Source organism: Lutra lutra, chromosome 5 (assembly GCF_902655055.1).
Source record: "Lutra lutra chromosome 5, mLutLut1.2, whole genome shotgun sequence".
Classification (NCBI taxonomy): Eukaryota; Metazoa; Chordata; class Mammalia; order Carnivora; family Mustelidae; genus Lutra; species Lutra lutra.
In genome coordinates this window covers 119549731-119575325 of record NC_062282.1, presented here as the reverse complement: position 1 = coordinate 119575325, position 25595 = coordinate 119549731, and the positions used below count along the sequence as shown (strand labels likewise).

At 38.1% G+C, this 25595-nt stretch overlaps 1 protein-coding gene across 4 annotated transcripts in view; it reads left to right on the top strand.

Annotated features, from left to right (window-relative positions):
• KIAA0825 (KIAA0825 ortholog) overlaps positions 1-25595 on the top strand; it is a 407438-nt gene that overhangs the window by 126570 nt on the left and 255273 nt on the right. For all 4 annotated transcript variants that reach the window (XM_047731565.1, XM_047731566.1, XM_047731567.1 and 1 more), the window contains 6 exons: positions 888-982; positions 4537-4764; positions 6428-6693; positions 8313-8463; positions 12692-12882; positions 15397-15579. In XM_047731565.1, the coding sequence (XP_047587521.1) occupies positions 888-982; positions 4537-4764; positions 6428-6693; positions 8313-8463; positions 12692-12882; positions 15397-15579 (1114 nt within the window). The remainder of the gene's footprint in view (positions 1-887; positions 983-4536; positions 4765-6427; positions 6694-8312; positions 8464-12691; positions 12883-15396; positions 15580-25595) is intronic.

Below are 25595 nucleotides of genomic sequence, written 5' to 3'. Positions count from 1 at the left end.
TTCAAGAAAAGAAGTATTAATGTACTAAGGAACATCACCATTTCTTAAATGCACCATTCTTAAGTTTAGAAGTTAAATTTTTAGGGACGCCTGGGTGGCTCAGCCAGTTAACCATCTGCCTTCGGTTCGGGTCATGAGCCCAGGGTCCTTAGATTGAGTCCCATATCAGGCTCCTCACTCAGCAGGGTAGCCTGCTTCTCCCTCTGCCTGCTGTTCCCCGTCCTTGTGCTCGTACTCTCCCTCTTTCTTTCTGACAAATGGATAAATAAAATCTTAAAAGGAAAAAAACTTAAATTTTTAAATGGACAAGGAGATTCATGTTACTCTGTACTGTCATCCTACATTCTCAACATGAAAATATATTAATGACAAAGGGATCTATATTTTACAGATTATGTATATATGTATATCAAATATCAATATAGATAGCATATAAATGTCATCAAGTTGTATGTATGGAAGGGGGCTCTACATATTTTGATCCTGTAGTTTGTGTGTTTGTTTTTTTAAGATTTTATTTATTTATTTGACAGAGAAGAGAGAGAGTAAGAGAGGGAACACAAGCAGGGGGAGTGGGAGAGGGAGCATCAGGCTTCCTGCTGAGCAAGGAGCGTGCTGCCGGACTCTATCCCAGGACCCTGGGATCATGACCTTAGCCAAAGGCAAACGCTTAATGACTGAGCCACCCAGGTACCCTGATCCTCTAGTTTCTGTAATGGTGACATCACCCTACATCTTATTGACTATGTTCTCTGCATCTTGATATATGTGTTTGTGTGTCTATACTAGGGACAGAGTTTTTCTACCAAATTAATTTTAACCCGAGTCTATTAATTCCATCTGGTATGGTTTTTCTTAATGTACGCTTTTGTGTTTGTTTTCTTTAGGAATTTTGGATCCATCCAGTCAAGAAGTTATGATAGAGAAACCCAGAGCAAGTGAAAGCAGAGTTCCTTCAGAACAATTGCTACTGATCAAAGAGGTGAATGAGGAAAGAAGGGTGGTAGTTTTTTGCTCATATGTAACAGTATGATATGTCTGTATATCCATTATGAATCACAGTGTCTTGAGTTTTACCCTTTGCCACTAAAGAAAAAAATTCCCGTTTGAAAATTAGCTTATACGTTCTGGCAAAAATTGGATTTAGTGGGGACGCTTCTCTCTTTCCCAGTCTGTACCCTGGAAGAAGTAGGACGCTGCAAGTGAAGAAATGTTTGTTCTTATCCCAATTCACTGGCTATGCTTTGAGAATTTGTGCTGTAGATAATTGTTGAAGGCAAGAAAATGGACATTAGAAAGGAAACGAAAGAGGAAAGAACAGCTTGAACTGGCCTCTTATTTTGGAGTGCCCTGCCTGCGCCTGTCTGTTCTCAGATCCATTACCACTCTTCCCTGCTCTGTTTTGTTTTATAGAGAACTACGCCTTCCAGGATTCTAGGAAGTTTGGGCCCATGAAAGGCGGTGATAGAGGACTAGAGGGTGGATAGAGAGAAACCAGGGTACTTCTTCCCCTCTCTCTGTTTTAGGAAACATTTCCTCCATGGACCCTGCTCTCAACACATAGCTCCACCTGTCAGGTCTGCATTACCTTTAACTGAGGTTGGTAGCCCCAGGAACTACACTCCCGTATACAGTCCCTTTGCTTGTTCCTCCAGCCCTAGAAGTGGCAGGGGCTTCCTACTCTGTTAATATCTGTCTTGCTCCCTAGCCCATGTTTAGCTCGTCAAAATTCCATCACTTTTAGTAACTAACACCCTACATTAAAATTCTTCCTTATGAAATACCTCGTGTGGTTTCTGTTTTCTGAATGGATCTTGACTGATATAGCAGGTAAACATGTAAAAGGGCAAAAAATGGGCACCTGGGTGGCTCAGTTGGTTAAGTGTCTGCCTTCAGCTCAGCTTATGATCCTAGGGTCCTGGAATCGAGCCCCACATCAGGCTCCCTGCTCAGCGGAGAACCTGCTTCTCCCTCTCCCTCTCCCTCTGCTTCTCCCCCTGCTTGTGCTCTCTTACTCTCTTACTCTCTCTGTTTATTTATAAATAAATAAAATCTCTAAAACGAAATTTTAAAAAATAGAAGGGCAACCCCCCCAGAGTTTTAAACAGAGTTTCAATTCAGAATAGAAGGGAAATAATAAGGAAAATGGAAAGTTATATATTATGCCTTGACCAAAAATCCGCATAGGTATTAAAAAATTAGCTTTAGGTAATAGAAGGGCATTCAATAGTTACCTCTTTTGTGCACAGAACAGAAAGTGACATTATTTCCTCTTCTTGGATCAACTAGTAAACATTCTCTGTTCTAACTGGGTATGTGTGATGAGAAACATCAGATGGGAAGAGTAGAGTAGGCAAATAGTATTTCATGAAAACAGCCTTCTAAGAGTTGATTTGAATAGTAAAAGTTTCCAGTTTTCTTTTTAAGAGGAGCTATTAATATTCTTGGTTTTCTGTATTTTGAAAAAAGAATTCAGATGGGTCAAGATATTGTAATCACATATAAATTACCATGACCAAAGGTGGTCATCATTGCACAAAATACAGAATCGTCATTGCAGTCATGGCAATTAATGACACTTTATACCAGAACATATTTCCTTGATTGGATGAATGATTTTAATGAGTAGAAATGCCCTGGTGGGGAGAATAGGAAGCAGAGATTTGTTGTTGTTTTTAATTTTCATGGAGTTAAGTTCCTTCTTACATTTCTTTCATAAGTAGATTCCAAGAAAATACTATTAGAGCGGAGGACTACATCAATTTCAGTTATAAGAAAGGAGATTGTGGGCGCCTGGGTGGCTCAGTGGGTTAAGCCGCTGCCTTCGGCTCAGGTCATGATCTCAGGGTCCTGGGATCGAGTCCCGTATTGGGCTCTCTGCTCAGCGGGGAGCCTGCTTCCCTCTCTCTCTCTCTCTCTCTCTCTCTCTCTGCCTGCCTCTCCGTCTACTTGTGATCTCTCTCTGTCAAATAAATTAAAAAAAAAAAAAAAAAGAAAGGAGATTGTATGAGCTGAATAGTTTCAATTATTGAGTAATTTTATGTAAAACTAAGATGAGAAATGTGTTTTTAGGCCCTGTGATGTTAAAGGTCCAAATATACTTCAGAAAGAAAAGTTAAGGGGCGCCTGGGTGGCTGAGTAGGTTAAGCCTCTGCCTTTGGCTCAGTCATGGTCTTGGGGTCCTGGGATCGAGCCCCGCATCAGGCTCTCTGTTCAGTGGGGAGCCTGCTTCCCCCCGCCCGGCCTGCCTCTCTTCCTACTTGTGATCTCTCTCTGTCGAATAAATAAGTAGAATCTTTAAAAAAAAAAAAAAGAAAAGTTAAATTACACCATAATTATATACATAGTGAAAATGAGAGCTACTTTTTTACTATAGATTTTGATTTTAGATTTAATAATTGATTATACTCATGGAGTATATCATAGAATTATATGGAATTTTCACTCTAGAAGATGAATCATCTTTATTACTTCATACAGTATATATAGAAAGCACTAAATAAATGCTGACTGGGATGTATGTATAGGAAAAGTAAGCTAACGACCATAATCTCAGTTATTTCAAACCAAGAGAAACCATAGACATCATCCAAATCAGCTCTTGTACTTTTCCAGCCAAAAAACTGAGATCCAGAAAAATAGGTAATTCAATCAGGCATATTGAGCCCGGGTCTTCTAAAGTTGGAGTAGGTGCATTATTACAGTAAGCAAGATTACATTGAAACAGGGAAAATTTAATGCTAAGTCTGGGCTCACCTACTACCCATAATTTTGTAGTACTTAAGAGAACGTTAGAGGACTTGGGGATAGTATACGTTCATAATTATATGGAGCCCAGACCCCAAGATAAAAGAAGACAAAACACTACCAGTCTCCATTTACTACATCCTTTCCCGCTCCCCCAACACAGAACAATGCAGATAATTTTAATTCCTCATTTCTTCGAACAAAAGTAGTGAAGAAACTGAATAAACTTCTAAAGAAGTAAAACTCTAGAAAGGTGCCATGATGTAACTTCTCTGAGAAATTTCTTGTTGCTCTTTTTTGGCTTGTCTGGATTTCTGAGAGTGAAAAAGAAATAAAAGATTGAATATTAAACTCTGTCTTATGTTGCAGTACTTGTTAACAATAAACTATAAAAAAAGACTATAAAAATCTAATTTAGGCTTTATTAAATATATTGAATTTAAAGATTGCTTTATGTGATAAACAGTAAATGTAACTTTTAACTTTCATAAAGATAGTTTTATTGAACTATATTTAAAAGATTAAATTTTGAAAAAAGTTTTTGATTAAATTTACAGATGAATTAAAATGAAATGCCAGTATATTACTCTGTGTAAAGAATACACATGTTTTTGTATATTGCTTTATTTGCTGGGTAATATTTTTCAGGTTGTAAGAATGGTTTTGCCATTTATCAAAGAATACCTATATTCAAATGCTGAAAGAAAGTAATAATTTTATATCTATAACAATATGAACACTTGTTGCTGAGTTAAGATTAATATAACTTCATATAAATTTATATTTCAGGCTACTTTACTAGATTTTGCTTGGCGAAGTGCATTTAAAAAAGTGTCTCTTCCCATGGCACATTGTATAACAATAGCAATTGAAGATTTTTCCACAAAAATTCTCCAGCAGGAACAGAATGAAAGGACTTTAACTGTAACCTATGCTATGAACCTTGTAAATGTGCGGGAAGTTTGGCAAGACAGCCATGTGGTTCCTGAGGAAGAGCAACCAAAGAAAATTGCAAAGGCAAGTATCAAATGAAATCCCTTCAAACCATTGACTGCCATAATGAGACTTTTTTTTTTTTTTAAATATAAGACATTGTGTGGCGCCTATTGGTAGAGCATCTGACTCTTGGTTTCGGCTCAGGTCATGATCTCATGGGTGGTGGGATAGAGTCCTGTGGAGTGCTCCATGCTCAGCCAGAAGTCTGCTTGAAGATTCTCTCCATCTGCCCCTCCCCCCCCACTTGTATTCATTCTCTCCCTCTCTCTCAAATAAATAAAATAAATCTTTAAAAAAATAAATATAAGAGGTCGCAAAGGGAACCTATAGAACAATATTGGAGTCTCTTGGCAAATACTTGGTATTTAACTCAATACCAGATTTCTTCTCTGGTGTCCATGGGCCATGGCCACTGGTAGCAAAAAAGATTGAAACCTGTGGCCGCCTTGTGGCTCCATGAATCTGAGGCCCTTAAAGCAGAGGCTTCTGTGACTTAATGGAGAGCTGGTGAAACTGCCTGTTTGGGCTACACCTTTTAATGACTTCAGGAGAAATTTAGGAGGTTGAAGGAATTACTACCTTTTATTGGTCTAGGCAACTTTCAGATCTTTATTTACATGCTAATGCACATTCTATTTTGTTAACATCCATCTTGCATCTTTGTGTGTACCTTGAGAGTCACAGATCATACTGAGAAAATAGGAAGTAATTCTGCAAATAAATAAATACAGTTACTCAGTATTAAGCCCACAATGAGTTCAGCAGCTTATGATTGGAATGTTTTTAAAGGAGCATTCTTGGGGTGCCCCGGGGGGTTCGGTCAGTTAAGTGTCTGCCTTCCGCTTAGGTCATGATCCCAGGATCCTGGGATCAAGTCCCACATGAGGCTCCCTGCTCATTGGGAAGCCTGCTTCTCCTTCTCCGTTCACCTCTCCCCTAGCTCACAGTCTCTCTCTTTCTCTCTCTCTCAAATAAATAAAATCTTAAGAAGAAGAAAAAAAAAGAGCATTCTTAAAGATGGCCTCCTTATTTGGCTACTGCCAGCCTGGGGCTCCAAAACATTCCCCTGGGAACACTGTTGGCAAATTGGGAGTGCTGGCAAGTTTTGCCTTCCCATCCCCCATAAAGAGTAGATTCATAATAACGACTGAAAAGCCAGGCACATCACTTCTGAAAGTTGCTGACTTCTTACCAATTAAAAAGATACCATGTGATATTGTTTCTGATGCTTCTGGATTATTTAAAATAAATCATATAGACCTCGTGTATAGGTGGTGATTAAGAAGAAGATACTTTACCAAAGTATTTTGTTTCAGCAAAGAAACTAGAATAAGTTCAAAAATAACGCAATCAGATTAATATCAAGGATGGATGTTTTCCAGGTTCTATTAACTACAAATAAAGTATTGTCATGCATGCTATTTCATGAGTTTTTCATAATGTCTGTCTGGAAAACGTAAGGTTTGAAGGTTATATAGAGAGAAGCATCCTTTTGGTATTTCCTTATTTGACATAAAACATTTAACTTTCTACAAGAAACTGAGAAATTGATTATTATAACGTCATGTCTTTATATTTATGCTTGATGTCAAATTCATTATTTAGGAACTTGGCTCCCCTATACATTAATTACACGGCGCTGTCAGAGTACAAATAACTCAGTGCTACATTTATTTCTCCCTAGTTTTGTTCTGACATCATGGAAAAACTTGACACAATGCTTCCACTGGCTCTGGCATGCAGAGATGATTCTTTCCAGGAAATTAGAGCAAACTTTGTGGAGGCCTGTTGTAAAGTGGCAGCAGCTGTCCTGGCGAGACTGCAAGAGAGAAGCAAGGAGTTTCCTTCCAAAGCACCCCTGACCAGCTTACACATGTTGCTCTCCACAGCAGTCTATGTCTTCCAGCATTTTATGCAGTATGATAATATGATGAAAGAAAACACTAAGAAGTGAGTGTCAATTACATTAGGTTGATGGCCTTGCTTAAAGGAAAGTGTAATCTTTGGGTATCACTGGAGTGAAATCTTGATAATATTCGAGAAAGAGGAAACTATAATGAACACAGTGAACGACTTTCATTTGTCTTGACTTGAGCATGTCAAAAAGGTAGAGCATGGGATCGATTAAGCCAGATACCTAGATTAGGAAGGAAGACAGCTTCTCTTTCTAAAGGCCTGCTCCAGAGAGAAACCCATACATTTTTCCATATTCTGATCTGGAGCAACTATTTTCCGCATGCTATTTATGACCTGACCAAACAGACCCTCTCCGTTTCATAAGGCATACTACACTGACTACCCTGGAGAGGCAGACTAAGCTAGTTTTTGCCCCTCATACACACCACTGTGTAATAAGCACTCTCTCTTTTGTTTCTACGCAAACAGAATATTAGGACTTACACAGTGAATAAATGCATTTTCCATCTATTCTACTGACCAATGTAAACGTACTTCAGAGCACCCATGTAGTAACGAGCTGTCCTAAATATTTGAGCAGAAAGCATCTGGTGGTCTTAATTCTCACATAGTAGTAGTCTAAGAAGACTGTATATTTTCTGGAAATAGGATAAAGATGACCACACAGTCTTTCTGGCGACCCTTGTACCCTCTAGGAGATAGCACAGCCCTTTACGAAAGGACCATGTGCACCTGGCTGTTTGGCCAGAGTCTGACAATCTCTTCAGTACTCCTGACACAGCATTTGTAGTCCCTTGCTTAGGAGAGAAAGCATAAGAAAGTGTGATATATGGGGCGCCTGGGTGGCTCAGTGGGTTAAGCCGCTGCCTTCGGCTCAGGTCATGATCTCAGAGTCCTGGGATCGAGCCCCGCATCGGGCTCTCTGCTCAGCAGGGAGTTTGCTTCCCTCTCTCTCTCTCTCTGCCTGCCTCTCCATCTACTTGTGATCTCTCTCTGTCAAATAAATAAATAAAATCTTTTTAAAAAAGTGTGATATAGACAACTGAAGATAAAAGTAAAATAAATTTGGCTTGATGCAAAATATAGCTCTGACATTGTTTTAATTCCTGTAAGTAGTCAGATATGGTGAATCATACTTGAATTTATAAACAGAATGTGCCAGAAATCACTATATTTCTGCAGAATATTTTAAAACAGTTTATGAGATAATTGACATCTACAAAATTACAATTTTTAAAACAAAAAGAGTGTGTTTGTGGGACGTGTGATAGCTTTATAAAAGTTGGTTCTGACAAATGCATGTTGTTCTCTATAATAACGATACCCTAATGCCTAAATGATGCACTGATCTCTAATAATAGGCTTACAAAGAATACTTTTATATTTGAATGATGTATTGACAATGCCGTTTGTCTCAAGTTGAAGTGCATATTTGTGGAACAGCAGATGTACATTTTCAAAGGACTTGCAAAACAAAGACCGGCTTTTTTTTTTTTTCCCTTGTTGGAAAGTGAATGTGGATGCAGACTTCAGCATTAGGAGGAAATGAATGATTGATATCTAATAATCAAAACCATTTGTCGTACTGGAGATTGTTACCGCCTACTGCACAGGCCTTAAATCTCTTCTCTTTGATCATTCCCTCTGAACAGACCCATATTCCTGGTGCCTGTCCAAAGATATCAGGAATTCATCAACACTCTCCAGTTTCAGGTTACGGACTACTGCGTCAGAGTTTGTGCTACAAGCATTTTACAGGATGCTGAGAGCCACCACTGGGATGACTACAAAGCTTTTTATGAGGTGTGAAGTTAAGTTTACTATCCCTCCTTTTTACACAAATATGCTTTACTGCCTACCTGCTTTCTGGCTAATTAGAAACATGAGCTTGGCATTAGTAACACATGAAGGCTGTTAGGATAATATTTTTTAAATATTGAATTTGTACTTAGGAGAAACACTTTTTAAAAACCTGAAATAGCTAGACATCAGAACTCTCCTTCTGCTTAAAAGTAAAAATAACTTAATTTGAGCTGCAGCATGTGCTATCTAAGTTGGAATGTAACGGGATACAATGAAAAGTCAAAGAGATAATGCCAAAATGCTACAACTCCGTATTTTTCTCCAAAGGGACTACTTGTGGGTATCCCTGCCCTTCCCCCCTCCCACTTTTTTTTTTTAAATGTCTCTTCTTAAGCCACTTTATTCTTTGTACATATTTTTTTCCTCCTCTCATTGTATGTTCTTATGAGGGTGATTTAAGACCCATCTGATCATTTATAGCTTACCTATTTTCATTTAGCCTGTGTTTTGAAATCCCAAACTTCCACTGAATTAAAGCCTAATGATTCCCAGTACAAACGAACCCAGCATCAATTAAAATTATTCATCGTCAGGCTTCAATCCCATTGATTATACATAAGCCCCAATATATGAAGTTGATTTCAGGGCAGAGTGAAACATTTACAATATCTTAATAAAAGATAATCAGGGTTTCTAAAAAATTCATCAGTCAAGCCCAACTTCATTAGCTTTCCCAATTTTCCCTTTCCTCGGGATTGAAGCTTATGATCCTTGTTTTTCCTGTCTGTCCTGATGGTTATGGAGTCCTGGGAAACCGGAGTGGAGTATTATTCAAATAGCGAAGTCACTCTTGTCAACCCCCTGACACCCAAGGTTCCCGTGGCTCTATTTATGCCCGAGTTATAATCATGACAAATGTTGCCATAACAGAGAGAAGTAGCTAAGAAGATCTTTTAAAGGACTTTCCACTTTTTCCAAGGCCATTTCATCTCTCCTTTAGAGGCCCTTCCCGGATAGTTTTTCTTTTTGCAAGAGCATTCACATAGGGTTTTCCAAACATGACACACTTCAAACAGCAGCGAGCAGAATGAGCGCGAGAAAGTGGCGGTGCGGCTGGCAGCCCGAGATAAGAGACGGAGTATTGGTCTTCCCCTCTCTTGCCAGCATCCCAGCTTCCTTATTTGCCTTGAGGTAAACAGAGAGATTGAAAATGAGTCCATCTCCGGTTTCAAACTATTTCAATATGTCAGTGTACTAATGAGCAATTTTATACAATGTTTTCGTTGAGGCACAAGTATCCTTTCAGTCTACGTCCACCATTGGGCTATTCTGTTTTCTCGTATGCAAAACGGGAGCTAAAAAAGTTGTATGGTATAAATAATAAGTGGATGCGTTGAGAAACTGTTATTGAAGTTACCAAGTATTAAAAAAACAAAACAAAAAAAAAAACAAATTACCATGTAACATGCAGCTCTTAGATCTTATGATAAGGCGTTAACTTCAAAGACAGAACTAACGAGATAGTTACCCCATGATTACATGGTACCATAGCTTCCATATACTTACATGGTCAGTAGTTACAATTTAATTGCAGAGTTAGTGGTTGTTACTTATGCTCAGGAAAATAAAGTGATACTGCTTTTCGATTTACCAAAAATAAGAAACTGCCAAAAATAGCAACAGATTTTAAACTGTTTTGACAACCGGAGTACTTGACAATGGTTTTATCCCGTTTACTGCACCCTTTTCTTCTCCTCTCCCCATTATTCCAACTGATTGGTGAAACAGGACTATATGTTTTTGGCAAGGCCGTTTTGAGAGGGAAGTAGATGAAATGTGCCTGACTGGAGGCAAAAGGTGGGAGAGCGATCTCAGGGGAGCCTATCGCTGTGTGCGGAGGGTAATAAGGAAATAGCGAAAGAATTTACAAGATATGAAGGAATATTTGGTCGTGTTTTGTGACATCAGCTGAGCCCTAGATGCATTATTTCCCTTCTCTAAACTGTCAGGTTTAGAGAGTCGGCGAGTTCAGTTTCTCTCTGATTAGGTGCTGGTCAGACGGCACAGTGGGTGTTCAGATTACATGTTTAAAATTAAGCTTTGAGTATAGTTGACATCTGCTCAATTTTAGCAACTTGTGTTTTCCAATAGTCAAAGAATAAAGAATTGTCTGTTCAAAGATAATATTGAATGGCTTATATAATAAAGCCCAGCTGCTTGTTTCCTGATATATAATCTAAATAAAAGCTCACATCTGTTTACATTATGGTGGGTCTACAAAAATAACAGATGTTTACTAGCAGAATACTTTTGAAATGACAACAAATAGAGAAACAGGTCAGAAGAATAAATGAATCACATTTAGTTTAATGAAAACCCTTGCGTATATTATTACAGTTATACACACTTCGAAGGGAATTGTGAGAACGAGGACGAGTTTGGAATATTTTTAAGTAAACATGAAGTTTACATTTTAGAAAGTCTCAAAAGAAGTATTTTTCAGTTTCAGGGAAAGAAATCTACATGCCTAGTTACTTTTATTTTCTCATTTACTGTTAACTATTAAGGAAATTGGTTTTCATTTTGAAAAATACGAGAAATCATGTTGGCTCGTTATTAAAAGCACCCGTCCATTCCTATGGAGAGAGTTAGTGTAAATCATTCATACTCGTCATTACATCAACTGGAGCAATTTTCTTTTGATTAACATACAACACAGAAAGTATGACAAAATCAAGCTCTAAAAATCCTTTCCTCAGAAAATTTTAAAAAACGTTCCTTCACAGAACACACAGCAAGGGAAGCATAAGATACTCTAATTTTGCTACTTCCACATGAATTTCGTAATTTTTTTTCTTTAACGGTTTTGATATACGTCTAGTCTAGAAGTCAGAAGTGGTCAAAACCTCCTCCTTTGAACCTGACTCTTGCACATTTTGATGCTCTAGTTTCCCACCCACGGATGCTAGTTCTACTCATTTATGAACTCCATTTGAAAGTCAATAGAAATTAACCATAAATTATTCTCAGAGTGACTACAGAAGATTTTAGAAATCAGAGCAATTATCAGAAGAATAATATGTAAGGAAAATACTGATAGGCATATCTGCATGAGAAACTATCAACTTTTGCTATAAAAGAACAAAATTTTTTTAATCATGTTTGAGAACTCTAAGTAGTGGGCAAAGCAAGAATTTTAAGTCAAAGAGGATTGCTTAGAGATAAAATGTGAAGCTTTGCTCATTTCATTTTTGATATGGTAACAAATAAGGTAATATTTGAAAAACACATTCTACTCTTCCCATTTCAAGTAGTTTTTTTTAATCTGCTTTGAGGAAAATGAGGTCAAACTACTAGCATATCTCCCTTGGAGCCTGTTAACTCATTAATGCTTGTAAATCACTTGAGGCCACCTTCTCATTTCTGCTTGTTCCCACTGGCCTTAGCCGCTCTTGGGTCTTCCTCTGTGGTCAGGGAGAATTTGGTACCCACACAATAGGTCTGTAGGGGGTGGAAAGGAAGGAGAATCTGGCCCCTTGGAAGTATGAAATACTGTAAAAATGCTAAGAAATGATAACATCTGCCTAGGATTTACAAACTCTTTTAAAATCAGACCATTATGGTATCCATTTCTAGCATGGTTATTAAAAACCCACGAATGCAGTAGCCTAATGTAATAATCTTTAATAGTTACCCATCCCCCTCCTTGGTTTCATGCATGTTGATAAGTATGTGGTCTGTAAGTTTATTTTTTCTCCTGTCATTTCATTATAATGTATAATCTTAAACATCTATAAGAATGACCTCCTATGATGATAATAGTCTCAGAAAAATATACATGCATAAACAATATTTTTAATTATTAAGATTTAATTTTCGAAGAACCAGCCCTCTATCTTAAACTAGCATGACTTGTTTGGCAGTTGTAGAGCTGATTGCTTAAAATAAATTTTAAACCCCGGGCTGGGAGTGGGTAAATCAAGATATGCTAGGTTAAAAGCTTGTGGTCTGGATTTGCACTAGAATATCTGGTCTCGTAATTGAAATAAAACATATGTTCCTTTGTCAATAAGGATGTTTTACATCTTGTCAAAAATCTTTCTTGGTCATCTAGTGTGTCAGACTCTCCAGCTATTTCCTTTCAGCCTGAACTAATTATGTTCATAGGAAGCAAACTGGCATTTTGGAAGATGTGATTCTATTGTTTTATGTGTGGTGGTTTTGCCAGGGGGAAAGATGCTCCTTCTCACTCCAGATGTGGCATTATTTCTTCTGCGCTCTTCATCATGATCTCTGGACCATTCTGCCCCCTAAATTAGCCCAGGTGATCCTCACAGAAGTGCTGGAGAAATCTTTGGGTCTACTGGCCTCCAGATATGCTCGGGCCCATCCCAGTTACAAGAGAACTCCACAGATCAGGTAATTGAAGTTGTGAAAACCGTTGCTTTTCAAGAACGTTTTCATCAACTGGTATAAAGCAGAATGTAATTCTGAATCTCATGACATAACTCCTTGTATATTTAACATGTTTCTAACATCTGAAAGGAAATCGTATTCAACTCTCCTGAGATACTTAAGTGGAAATGTGGAACTTCAATCAAAATAACTTTGCTCTTTTTTTCTTCTTAAAATTGTATATAGAACCCACTTGTTCTAAAAAAAAAAAAAAGAAAGAAAGATTCAAGCTGTATTACAGTCTAAGATTATTTATATACAAAGGTTATTAAATAAGATAAAGAGGGAAAATTGAGGCCTGAAATGGAGAGGAAAGCAGCAGTGCTGTAATGGGCAGTTAATTTGACTTTGAAATTCTAGGCAACCAGGGAATTTTAGTTTTTCTTTTTAAGTTTTTAAATCGTGCCGTTCATCTTCATAAGGAAACTCCTTTGTCTAAGTATATTCTAATCCCTTATTTCTTTCTCTCCTTTATTTTTTCCTTTTCTTTCTATTATGTACTACTGAAAGCAAGTTCAGTAGAATGTGAAATCACAGAAAATGAGGAGCAGCAGTCACAGGGTATTAATGATTAAACTATAGTCCAGGTCTGTGAAACATCTAGGCAATGACTACAAAAACGTGCATAAAAGACAACAAGGGTCATATGAAGAAAAGGCTTTATTTTATAAATAATCTCACTAATGTGATTAAGATCTCTCTGTTCTTCAGATATATATTAGGAGGAACCTAAAGATACCAGAGGCTTTTTTTTTTTTTCAGTAGGAATTGTTTCCTGATCATGTTCTTGTAAAGCACTCTGCATTTGAAGGGTATTTAGGTCCTGCTACAGTGTTTCATAAATATGGTATTTTGCAAAAACTGTTTTGAATTACTGACCAAGCATTTTTTTTTTTAATCATTGAACTCAGAAGAATAGATGGCAAGTTTTTTTCTGAGAGCAAAGAGTACCTTCATTCTTTTCCTGAGTAGTTTAAATCATTTTTGACTATGAGGTGGCGAGTCATTATGAGATGTGTGTGAAATCAGATTTACTGGGTAGTATGTTTAATTAAATGTACTGTAGAGACTTTTGGTTTTTGTTTTCTGGGTGGCTATATAAAAATGGCATGAAAAGATAAAATAAATAATTTTATTTGAATGGTTAACACTAAATCACTGTTACTCTGGAAATCAGTGTGTGTGTGTGTGTTTATGTGTGTATGTACATATATCTTGCATTTGCAATTGCTTAATTAACTATTAGAGAAAATAGATGCAAATTGCAATTAAGCCTTCCTAAAGGCAGTTATTGATGTTTTTAGTATTCTAGTGGCATCCAGCTGTCACATGACTAAAACCATATGTATCATATGTAATATCTGTTACATGTTATTAATATATGTATAAACTTATTTTATATATATGTAATGAATTTGAGGCCAAAGTCTCATTTTTTTAAATTTTCATACTTCTTTGTTTTCTTATCACTTTATGATTTCCATCATCTATCTATTCCTTGAACACTGAATTAAAAGAAAAAATTAGTTGAGGTTTGTACAATCCAGTCATATACCAAAATAATCTTTAAACAGATATTTGAGTGTCTGTTAAAACACAGGGAAGATAGAAACAAAGAAATGAATTTATGAATGAGATTATAAAATACAACAGAATTTCCACAACTTTATTCAATATTGAAAATTTCAGAAACTATAGCCTTCTCCATTTGTGCTTCTGGTCTCATTTTTTTCTTCCTCTCCCATTTGCTGTGGAAACATGTTACCCAAACTTGTAACTCTCTTTTGATAGCCTATAGTTGGATAAGGAAAACTGTTCTCCTATCAAAATTTTGCCTATCATTTAGGTAAATGTGGATTTACCATGTGGATAATAGCAATTTTCTTTTAATCTGGATCCTCTTTTGCTGGACATAATTTCAAGGAACATCTTTTGAGCTTGAACAATATCCTAAAATGCAAAATAAATCTTAAAAAAAAAAGAAAGAGGGGTACCTGGGTGGCTCAGATGGTTAACCATCTGCCTTCGGCTTAGGTCGTGATCTCCAGGTCCTGGGATCGAGCCCCACCTCAGGATCCTAGCTAAGCAGGGAGTCTGCTCTTCCCTCTCCTTCTCCCTCTCCCCCTTCTTGAGCTCTCACTGTCTCTGTCTCTGTATCTCTCTCAAATGAATAAATTTTAAAAATCTTTAAAAAAAAAAAAAAGAAAGTACTCCTAAAACACTTTAGTACTGTAGGTAGACCTCACCATTCCTAAAGATAATGGTATATGAGTCATCTAACACCTGGAAACTCAAATGTTAATTGGTTCTTTCTATCTGTCTTTGATCTCTGAAGCTCTGGTATCTAACCTTTTTCGATTCTTACGTGTGTTTATTTCTTTTCTTACGTGTGTTTAATATAAGAGATATGAATGATAGTGTATATAGCAAGCAGAAAAACAATTTTGCTTATCATGATTTTCTTTTGCTTTCCAACAGACTTGATGTCACAACAATTTTAATATGCACTGAGAACATGTTATGGTCAGTTTGCACATCTGTACAGAAGCTTTTGAATCCTCATGAGTATATAGATGATCAAATTTTTAAAATTCATACACATTGTAATAATTTGTTCACAACATTAGTCATTTTGACTTCACCTTTAACTGAATTATATCAGTAAGTATCAAACATATTTTCTTTTTAGCTATTATGATATGTAAATAACCTGACTTAAAGTTATTTTCATTCTACTTATTGAATTGTGTGAAGTAGCAAGTAGAAATATTTTGAAGTGCATTTTCGATATTGTGAATTGAGCCATTTTACAAAATGAACTAATAATTGTGTTATATCTCTACTGGTCAATCTTACTCAGATTCTAAGGCCCCAGTAGGATCGGGATGCTCTTGAGCTTCACTATTTGAGTTGTTTAAATGATTATATTAATGGGTTGCTTATCTCAAGCACAGCTTGATACTTTATGAAGAAGAAAATCATATCTAATAGCTTTTTACTTTTAAAAGTATTTTTGAGTTTTAATTTTATATGAAGTGCTTTGCTCTAATAGAAAAATTTTAAAAGTTGATACCAAAATATTCCCAAATCTGGAAGAAACCTAATGTTTCTACACTTTCAGTTAATCAGCCATACATTTGCATTTTTTTGGTATTAGGCTGTAGTGTCTGAGCTAGTAATGGCAGGTGACAATAAGAATAAGTAATTGCATTTTTATTTTCTATCTGTCTATTTACCTATTTTTTAAGTAAACTCTATGCCCAACATGCAGCTTGAACTCACGATCCCAAGATCAAGAGTTGCATGCTCTACTAAGTCAGCCCTGTGCCCCAGTAATTGCATTTTTTTGGAAAAGGAGATGGAATTTTATTGAATACAATGCAAGGGAGGAACAGGCATAAGGGGAAAGGAGAGACTGTCTGCCAGGAGGCAGTGCTGGGGGTCCATAGTTAAGAGGAGTGGGGAGGTATGGGAAGTATGGAATTTTCCTTTTTTAGTAGCTGTGTGGTGTTTTCAGTAACCCATTGGTCAGCTAGGGCCTATGGATATTTTGAGATGGGTCCTTTAATGAGCTTATTTGCATTCCGCCCAGTGGTCACTGTGGACCCTTTACCTTACTCAGGTTTTCATTGCTCAAGCCTATTGCCTAAGGCGTCTTCCACATTCCCCCATGATAGATCAACAATGACAGATCTTTGGCATTTGGGTGGAAGTCTCATCTTCAGTAGCTCCTTCATGCTGGACGGGGGCATACTGTTTCTACCTAAACTTGTTGCTCCGTCAGGGGTTCTGTGCAGGTATAGACCAGAGCATGGTATTATATTAACCTGTGGATAGGCGATTTGAGTGAAAATCCCTGATGGCCTGGTCCATGGGATTTAGGGTGAGGGATCCTCTGATGGTATGGGCTGGGATCCTTGTTGAATCATCATTCATACAGAATTGTTGGATTCACTCAGACTCGTGGGAACGTTTTTGCCTATAGATCAAAATGGCAGCTGAATCTCGGGGGACAAAGGGAAAAGGGGGAGCCTGAAAGAATCAAGATAGCTGGGAGTCAGCAGTGTCAGGAAAGGGTCCCAACCAAGTTTGTTATGTGTGTGGATTCACCCTGAATGAGCTGCCCCTACCAATTCCACCATATGTTTGGAATGGAGGCCTTAGGAGGATGGAGTAGGAGAAGAGAGGAAAGGGGTCCTTCACCCTCACAGGCTCTGGAGTCCGACCTGTTCACCCTCAGACCTTCAGACTACACTAACGAGTGCCCCTCACCCCGGCCAGAAATCTATTGTGGGAGGTGTGCTAGGGTTAGACAGCAGAAGAGCCAATAAGAGAAAGGAGAGGGAGGGAAGGGACCCTCCAGAGGCAAAAGGGGAACTGGCTCCCCCTGGAGCTTCAGGTCTCCACAGAAGAGTAACCTCTGCTGGTTACCCAGTTCTCTAAGGTCGTCAGTTCCCCCAAGGAATACTAGAGTCTGTCCACTGAGGGAAAAGTCCTGAGAAGTTCCCAGAGAATCCAGGGTAAGTCCCAGGCCAGCAGAGGTTCCAGGTGAGGGCTACCAAATGTGGGGTGATCCATCAGGTGAAAGAATTTACCCAAGGCAGAACAAAGGAGACAGAAGTTTATTAATACATTGGAAGGGAGCAATGGGCAGGACAGCAAAGGAGAGACTCAGCAATTGCATTTTTAAAATGTTGAAAGATTTTACATAGTAAATAAGATTTAGGGAAATTAAAATTTTTGGACTAATTTTCTGGTTTATTTCATTTGAATTGGTAATATTGTAGAAGACGTTGAAGTAGATTTTATAATAAAACAATAATACAATTTTGTTTAAACTCTCCTCCAAAATAGTCACTTTATCCTGAGAGACTAGATAATTGCATATTCTTAGTTTCTTGGATAAGAAAAAGCATGCATCTTTCTATTTCTTAGCATAAATTGGGTAAAGTATTCCTTTCTGGAAGATTCTGGTAAGAGAAATATATAAATCTTGATTTTTCAGTAAATTTTGAGACTTTTGTGTTAGAAGTTCTACAAGTAATTAACAAGTTTGATTTCAATTGCCCTATAATTTTCACCCACTCTGACTTTCAGCAAACCCATTGTTTATAGATTGTTTCTTCTGGCAACCCTGCCGTTGAGAGCTAATTTTAGAAATGGAGAATTCTTTCAGAAAGGGGAAGAAATAGTGAGATAAATTGCCATAAGTTTGGGATTATATGCGTAATAGTTCAAAATCATAAAAAGCTCAAGGTCTGAAGCACATAATAAATCCTAGTAAACTCAACTGATTTACCATAGATGAAAAAATTGCTATGCTCTTAGTTCAACGGGTCATTTCATCTGAGAGGAAGGCTCTGTGAAAATTAGGAACAAAGTTGACAAATTTCATGGATTGGTCATGGTGAGCGATATTGAATTTCATGGTTTGTCACAGATGAATAGAAAAATTTTAACTCCCCAATGCATTTGTAAAACAAATAAATTATTATCAAAGATTGCATATTTTAATAATAATATTGTAACATACATTCATTATTGTTAACCCATGGCCTTTTGATACATTTTTTAACAACTATGCAAGTACTCAAATCTCTGATTTGTGCATTAGATATTGCACTGTAACCTCATTCAACAAATTTAAATTGCTAATTTCAACCAGGATTTCAGAACATTTTATACCAAGCACTGCCTCTGGTTTTTCTTAATATAAAACATGGATAGCTACATTGCTTTGAAGCATGAGCAGAAAGTCTAGATACTTTCCCTTTTAATATTTCTCAGTTCATATAAATTTTCACAAATCATATCCATTCGTGTTGATTTAAATTTTATTATTGTTTTTCTAGAATATCAATGCAATCTTTGAAATGTATTTTACTTTGTATCGAGAAAGGAAATCTACAGGACAGCATGTTCTTCTCAAGTAGGAAAAAGTTGTGTGTGTTACAAGGACCCTATTGACTTATGTAGCTTCTTTTCACTGCCAGGGTATGAAATGGTCATATTATTAGTATTTAGGGCAAAAAAATATATATCTCTACTTCACATTTAAAAATTAAGCTGTATGCTTTGAGGAATCGGTGAAAAGTAACAATCAGATGTTGATAGTATTGAATTTTTTATAAACTGTACCTGACATTTGTCACTACATGCGGTAGGCCTTTTTTGAAGGTGACTGCCTTTCTTCCAAGTAGTTCTGACGGATGAACTGGATGTATTTTCCTATCTGAGTTTAGCGTACGACCACCAAATCCCAGGGCAGGAATACATGATTTTAAAATCTTTTCAGGAAGAATGAAACCTGTTTGCAAAAATGTGTGTTCTCTTTTAACTCTCCTTTGTAGATTTCTGTTAGAACATTATAAAAGGAGTACTTTAAGTTTGTCCTCCAGGGAAAGAGACCTGCTGAAACATAAAATATTCACCACGTATTTTCCAAAATGCCTATTGCTTGTAGATCTTCCATCAAGGCAGTTAAAGTGCACAATTCAGAGCTGTACCCAGTGCACATTCACACACACACCCAAATGTGGTTTCCATTGGTGCATTTTGCTTGCGTACAACATTAATTTTAGTTTCTATGTAGCGAATTAAAATTTAATTCTTAGAATTTTAGCTAAATGCAGTTTATTTTCATTTCAGTCAATGTTGTTGCCTCTCTAGCCCCTCTGATTAAGCACAGGGATTAAGCCACAAGGGTTACAGCAGTGAGCAAGATAAGTATCTGCCATCAAGTCAAGTCTAATAAAATTTCTAATGTTGAGATTACATTTATTTACACACACACGCCCACTCTCCCCAGTGTCATGACATTTAATGACACCGAAGAATAAATTTCAGTACAGGTGCCAACACACCAGGCAAAGGCTGGGATCAGCAGATATGGGCCAGCCTACTGACCAGCCCTTGGTATCACCGATAGGGCTTTGAATAACTAAATGCCAAGGTATTTTAAAATCTGCTGTGTCTATAGTTTGTTTTCAAACCAGTGCTAGGTATTTTGAGGTGATGGTCTTATCTGTTTATTTACTTATTTATTTTAAGCTATTTCACTGTCCCTCATAAAGCAGAGCATGGATTGAAATTTCGTTTTCCATACGTCAAGAATGTCTGGCATGCTTTGAAAATAGGCAGTTCCTCCAAACGTTAAACATAGAGTATGCTTATGTAAAATATTGAGCATATGGTCCAATGACCCAGCAGTTTTACTCCTAGGTGTATACCTAAAAGAAGTAAGAATGTATGCCAGTACAAGGATTGGTAGGCTGGTGTTTATAGCAGCATTTTTAATAATAGCACAGAGTGGAAAGAACCCAAATGCCCACCAACTTGTGAATGGATAAACAAAGGTGTAGCTCTCCATCCTGTGGAATGTTATTCAGCCATAAAACAAACAAACAAACAAACAAAAAAACCCAAAAATCTATGGTGAGCCAACAGAGGCTGCCTACCTCAGGACTGACCCTCAAAAGCATTATGCTAAGTTAAAAGAGACAGAAAAAAAGAGTATATATTGTCCAGTTCACCTTACTAGAAATTTCCAAAATACACAATAAAAGACAAAAAGTAAATTGATTAGTGGCTGCCAGAGGCAGGGAGGAGAGGAGAATGGATAGTACCTGCTAATGTGTATAGGCTCTCTTTTGAGAGTAATGAAAATGTTATGAAGTGAGATGGGAGAGAAGGTTACACAACTCTGAATATACTAAAAACCATTTAGTTGTCAGCTTAAAATGAGTACATTTTGGGGTATATGAATTAGATAGCTTAATAAAGCTATTTAAAAAATGAATATATCTGAAGAGAAGTAAAAATTTAAATCATTAAAATGTAAAAAACAAATGGCAGAGTGCGAAGAGATTCAGAAAGTGGAGTTAGTTGTTTAAGCCACTTTGTTTAGATTAAATGTCTCCCTTTTGTCCCCTTCTTCTATGTGTTGCTTTTGAGGAAAATATCTATTTTTTTTAAACCTAAAATCAAACAGCCTTATATGTGATTCTAATAATGTAAAACACTGGTGAAGGGCTAGTCTTTGCTTTGGAGAAAGCCTGTGCCCTGATTTTCTGACTAGCTGTTTCCTGCCCTCTCCTCTGAGATCAAGTCTTGCTTGGCCCGACCACCATATGTCCTGTTCTCCGTCTGCCCTTTGGCTGCATACCACCCAAGACTGCTCTTCACAGATGGCCCCTGAAATTCATTGTCCTTTCCACTAAGCAAGGTCTGACAATACCCTCTATTCATTCTTCACTTTTTTTTTTTTTAAACCAGCATCTGCCATGTACCTATGGTTAGTCCAAGCATTATGCTAGTCCTTTTTTAACTTCAAATCATCATTTTCTAACCTCACAGAGTTATTTTCATCATCCTCTCAAGCCAGGGGGCAGGGGAAAGGTGGGGAGCCATGTCATCTGAGTGTCTTCCCTTAATTTCTCTTAATGACATTCAGGCAACTACCTATAGTCGTAGGGGTGATGCTGGTTTATGAAAGCAAAACAATCACTTAGAATTGTGTTTAAAATGGTGAAGTACATTGAGCTTGATTCTCGGTACATCTTTATGGTAAATTGTGATGTCAGGGGCATCAGAAAGGCTTGCATATCCTCATTGTCTCAAATATTCCAGCGCTGTCCCGAGGGTTCAATTTCAAATGAATTCTACTTCTTCTGACATCGTGGTTTTCTCTTGGTACTTTAGTTTCTCGAGCATCTCTGACGGCTGGGGCTCCATGGCAGACACAGGAGTGAGGCATCTGGCCTGGCCTTTCTGCCCCTTGGAACTTATAAGTTGTCCTTGGGCTGCCTCGATTCTGTCCTGGAGGTTTGTTCCATTAGCATTTTGTTATGAGACACCACTCTCCTGGGAGGGCAGCCAAAAGCAGGACAGCACAAGAAAAGCATGACACCCAGCTAGCTCTTTTTAGCTTATCAGTTGTTCTCACTTTTGATGTGTGTTGGATTTATTTCTCTCTAGCAGCAGCTGGCTACATAAGCTCAAAAAGTCAATGAGTTTTGTTAATGAAGAAAGGAAGGAAGGCAACACACTTGTACATTAGAGAACCACAAGAGACTCAATCTGGGACAGAGGGCCCAAGTGGCCTGCCATGATGAGCACAGAGCCTGCATGATGCTAGTGACAGGGAGGGGGCAGGGGGCAGCCGAGGCTGGACCAAGGGCCAAGGGCCAAGGGCCAAGGCAAGGAATTTCCCCAAATCCCACTTTCCTCTCCTGAAACAAAACCATTTTTACAGTCTGCTAATTTGGATATGTGAAGAAATGTATTCTGCTTCAACCTATGGACAATTACTTATTTTTAAAAGAGTATTTAAATTTACTCTATCAAAATTCTTTTATGTCTTGCAGAAAATATAATTCTGTGACTCTTTTACAATTGTATTTTGTTCTCCACTATGAATTATTTAGAGCGTCCTCTCTTTTAAGTGTATACCAAAACATCATTAGAGGTTATCTAATAGCCAGCTCATCATTTCATTCCCCCAATGAGGCTTGTGGGCCAATTTTCACCCTGTTATACTCTCCAGAATAATGACACTAATTTGGGATCTTGCTGAGGAATTAAATGCTTATACAGATCCCACCCCCTCTGAGACCATAAACATCTGCCATAACATTTCTTATAGCCAAATAACCCAACTATTACCAGGATGACTGAGAAACCATGAGTGGAATACAAGAGCTTAGGTAGTGGCAGAAATGTCCTGGAAAATACTCTCACCGGTAGTTTGCTGTCTTAAGAAATTTTGGCACCATTCCAAATAACCATCCTATTATTAGATTCTCCATTATTTTTTTTTTCTAATCTCAAGGATGGAACTGTAATTAGGCAACCATTTAGACTATGAGATAGTTGTAGACCTTCTTAAGAAGTATTTGCAACTTGGGGCACCTGGGTGGCTCGGTGGGTTAAGTGTCTGTCTTCAGCTCGGGTCATGATCCCAGGGTCCTATGATCGAGCCCTACATCGAGCTTCCTGCTCAGCTAGGAGTCTGCTTCTCCTTCTCCCTCAGCTACTCCCCCTGCTTCTGCTCTCTCACCCTTGCTCTTTCTCAAGTAGATAAATAAATAAAATCTTTAAAAAAAAAGTTCTTAAAGTATTTGCAACTGTTGTTAACATACTGATAATATCTTATGTAGCTTGGTCCCTTATTATGTGCATACATTTCTCTGAGTCTTTTATACACATGATCTCAATCATCACACTGACCATCTGAGGTGATTATTCTTATTCTTCCCATTTTCCAAATAAGAATACTGAAGCTGAATCAATTGTCAAGCAACATTACATGTCCAGGGAAGAGCCCATCGGAGCTACAAACTCAGTTTTTCCGGCTCCAGAACTCCTGCACATGCCCATGCACTGCCCCTGAATAGTCTTCAGTGGCCCTACCCTTTTGGATGGAGCAGGCAGCGAAAAGTAAATGTGAAAGGATCAGAGGTAGAGTTGAGTCCTAAGAAGAAACGATGCAAAATAAGGGCATAGAGAGGGATGAGGTGGTGAGACAAGAAATATCCTAGACAGGATGGTCAGGGAAAACTTACTACAAGGTTTTGGTGTAGAGCTATCCAGAGAGCCAGCTGAACATGACAGAGAATATGTTCTAGCTAAGGTGTTCATTCTTGAAGAAAGGAACTGCCCCCCAGAGAATGGGGCCAATGGGACCTTATGCAAAGGGCTCATGAAGTATGTGGCAAATTAGGAAGAGGCTAGCATAACATAGCCTCCAGTCTCTACTGGTCATCATGAAGCCTCTCATCTCTTGTCCCATCCTTTTCCCCCAGCTTGATTTCCTTTGAGATCTCCTTTCTTGCCAGACATCTTGCTGCATCTCCTCTCACATGATAGCAGCACCCTCCCTTCCTACTTCCTTTGCTAGTGCACGTCCTGCCCTCACTCTCTTGGCCTATCTGTCCAGAGTTTGCAATACTGCTGGTGAGCATCGTTTAGCTGGCCTCTTGTACCTTCTGACGCTGCTGCTTTTTGTCCGAAGTGTCCTTCTCCACTTTAGCCAAACCCTCCACTTTGCCCCATCCCACTCTTTGTTAGCAGATGGCCTTGCCCTGTACTTTCCGAGAAAACCTAGGCCATCATGAATGTACTTTAACTTCTCATTTCCATTTTTAATAATTATCTTTATCCTTACTCACCTCCAAATCCTTTGACAGTCAATGTGTCTCTTTTTCCAGGCAAAGCCCATCTTTTTACCTGCGCTCTTGATCACATCTACCTTCTACTCCATGGCCGTAGTCTTTAAAATATTCTTTCTCTCTTCTGGTTCTTTTCCCAAAGGCTCTTTTATATTAAAATTCTTTCTTTCTCTATTATTGTATTTCCCTTCTAAACCATAGTTTGTATTCACTGTCTCCACTCTGAAAACCGTCATTCATTCCATGCACGGCAGCTGCCCTCATCACGCTAAACAAACAGCGTGGGCCAGTTCATCCATGCCTATCCAGTCACTAACTCCAGTTTTTGCCCCTCCATGCAATTACTCTTTCTGCAGCTTTTCTCACTGTGGGCCATTTCTCGTCCCTTGGTTTCCCTAATATTACTTTGTCCTGGCTCTTTGCCTACATCTTGAATTTTTCCTTCATGCTTTCATTTGAGTACTTCTCTTTCTCACCTCACCCTTTAGATGTTGGTGTGTTCCAAAGCTCTGTTCTTAACCTTATTTTCCTCTTACACTCTTTCTTTGGGTGAATTCACCCAGACCCATGGTTTTGCCATTATGACTTCCACATCAGTATCTTCCACCCAGATATCTCTTGTATAGGCTACCTCAACAAATCCAAATTTCTATTGGATGTCTCTCTTTGGATATACTTCAAATGCCTGCAGCTCCCTCAGCATATCTGAAACTAAGTAAAATACCTGTGAGTTCTCCCAGGGTTCTCTTACCCATTAACCTTTCTCCTTTCTACCTTCTCCCTTGTGCCATCTCAAACCCCATGTCTTTAGGGAATTAAATATATCAATTTTACGTTTAGTTTTTTTTTTTTTTAAGATTTTATTTATTTATTTGACAGAGAGAGATCACAAGTAGGCAGAGAGGCAGGCAGAGAGAGAGGGAGAAGCAGGCTCCCTGCCAAGCAAAGAGCCCGATGCGGGGCTCGATCCCAGGACACTGAGATCATGACCTGGGCCGAAGGCAGAGGCTTAACCCGCTGAGCCACCCAGGCGCCCCTATGTTTAGTTTTTTATATTTGCCTCTTACCTACTTCCTCCACTTTGGTTTAGGACATTGTCCTCTTCTGTCTGGTCTACTGAAATATCTCATTATCTCCCTTACTGCAGCCTGGATCCCTGCAGATCTACCTGCACTATTGCACAAGTGATTTTTCAAAACTGATATATCTCCCATGCTATAAACTCTTCAGCGATCCCCCATTGCTGGTGTGAAGTCCAGACTCCTTACAAAAAGTGTATTGCAATATCCTGACCTAGGCTTCTGCTTAGTTCACACAGTGTAATATAGGGCTTGGAAACATGACAGCCTCATTTTGAGGCATATATAACAAATTTTGTTCTCTCTGAAATTTAGTAAGAAAAAATGGCTTTCAAAGAAGAGATATGTTAGAAGTCTAAAAAATATTGAAGTATATAAGAAAGCAATTGATTTCTGTACATTGATTTTGTATCCTGCCACATTACTGAAT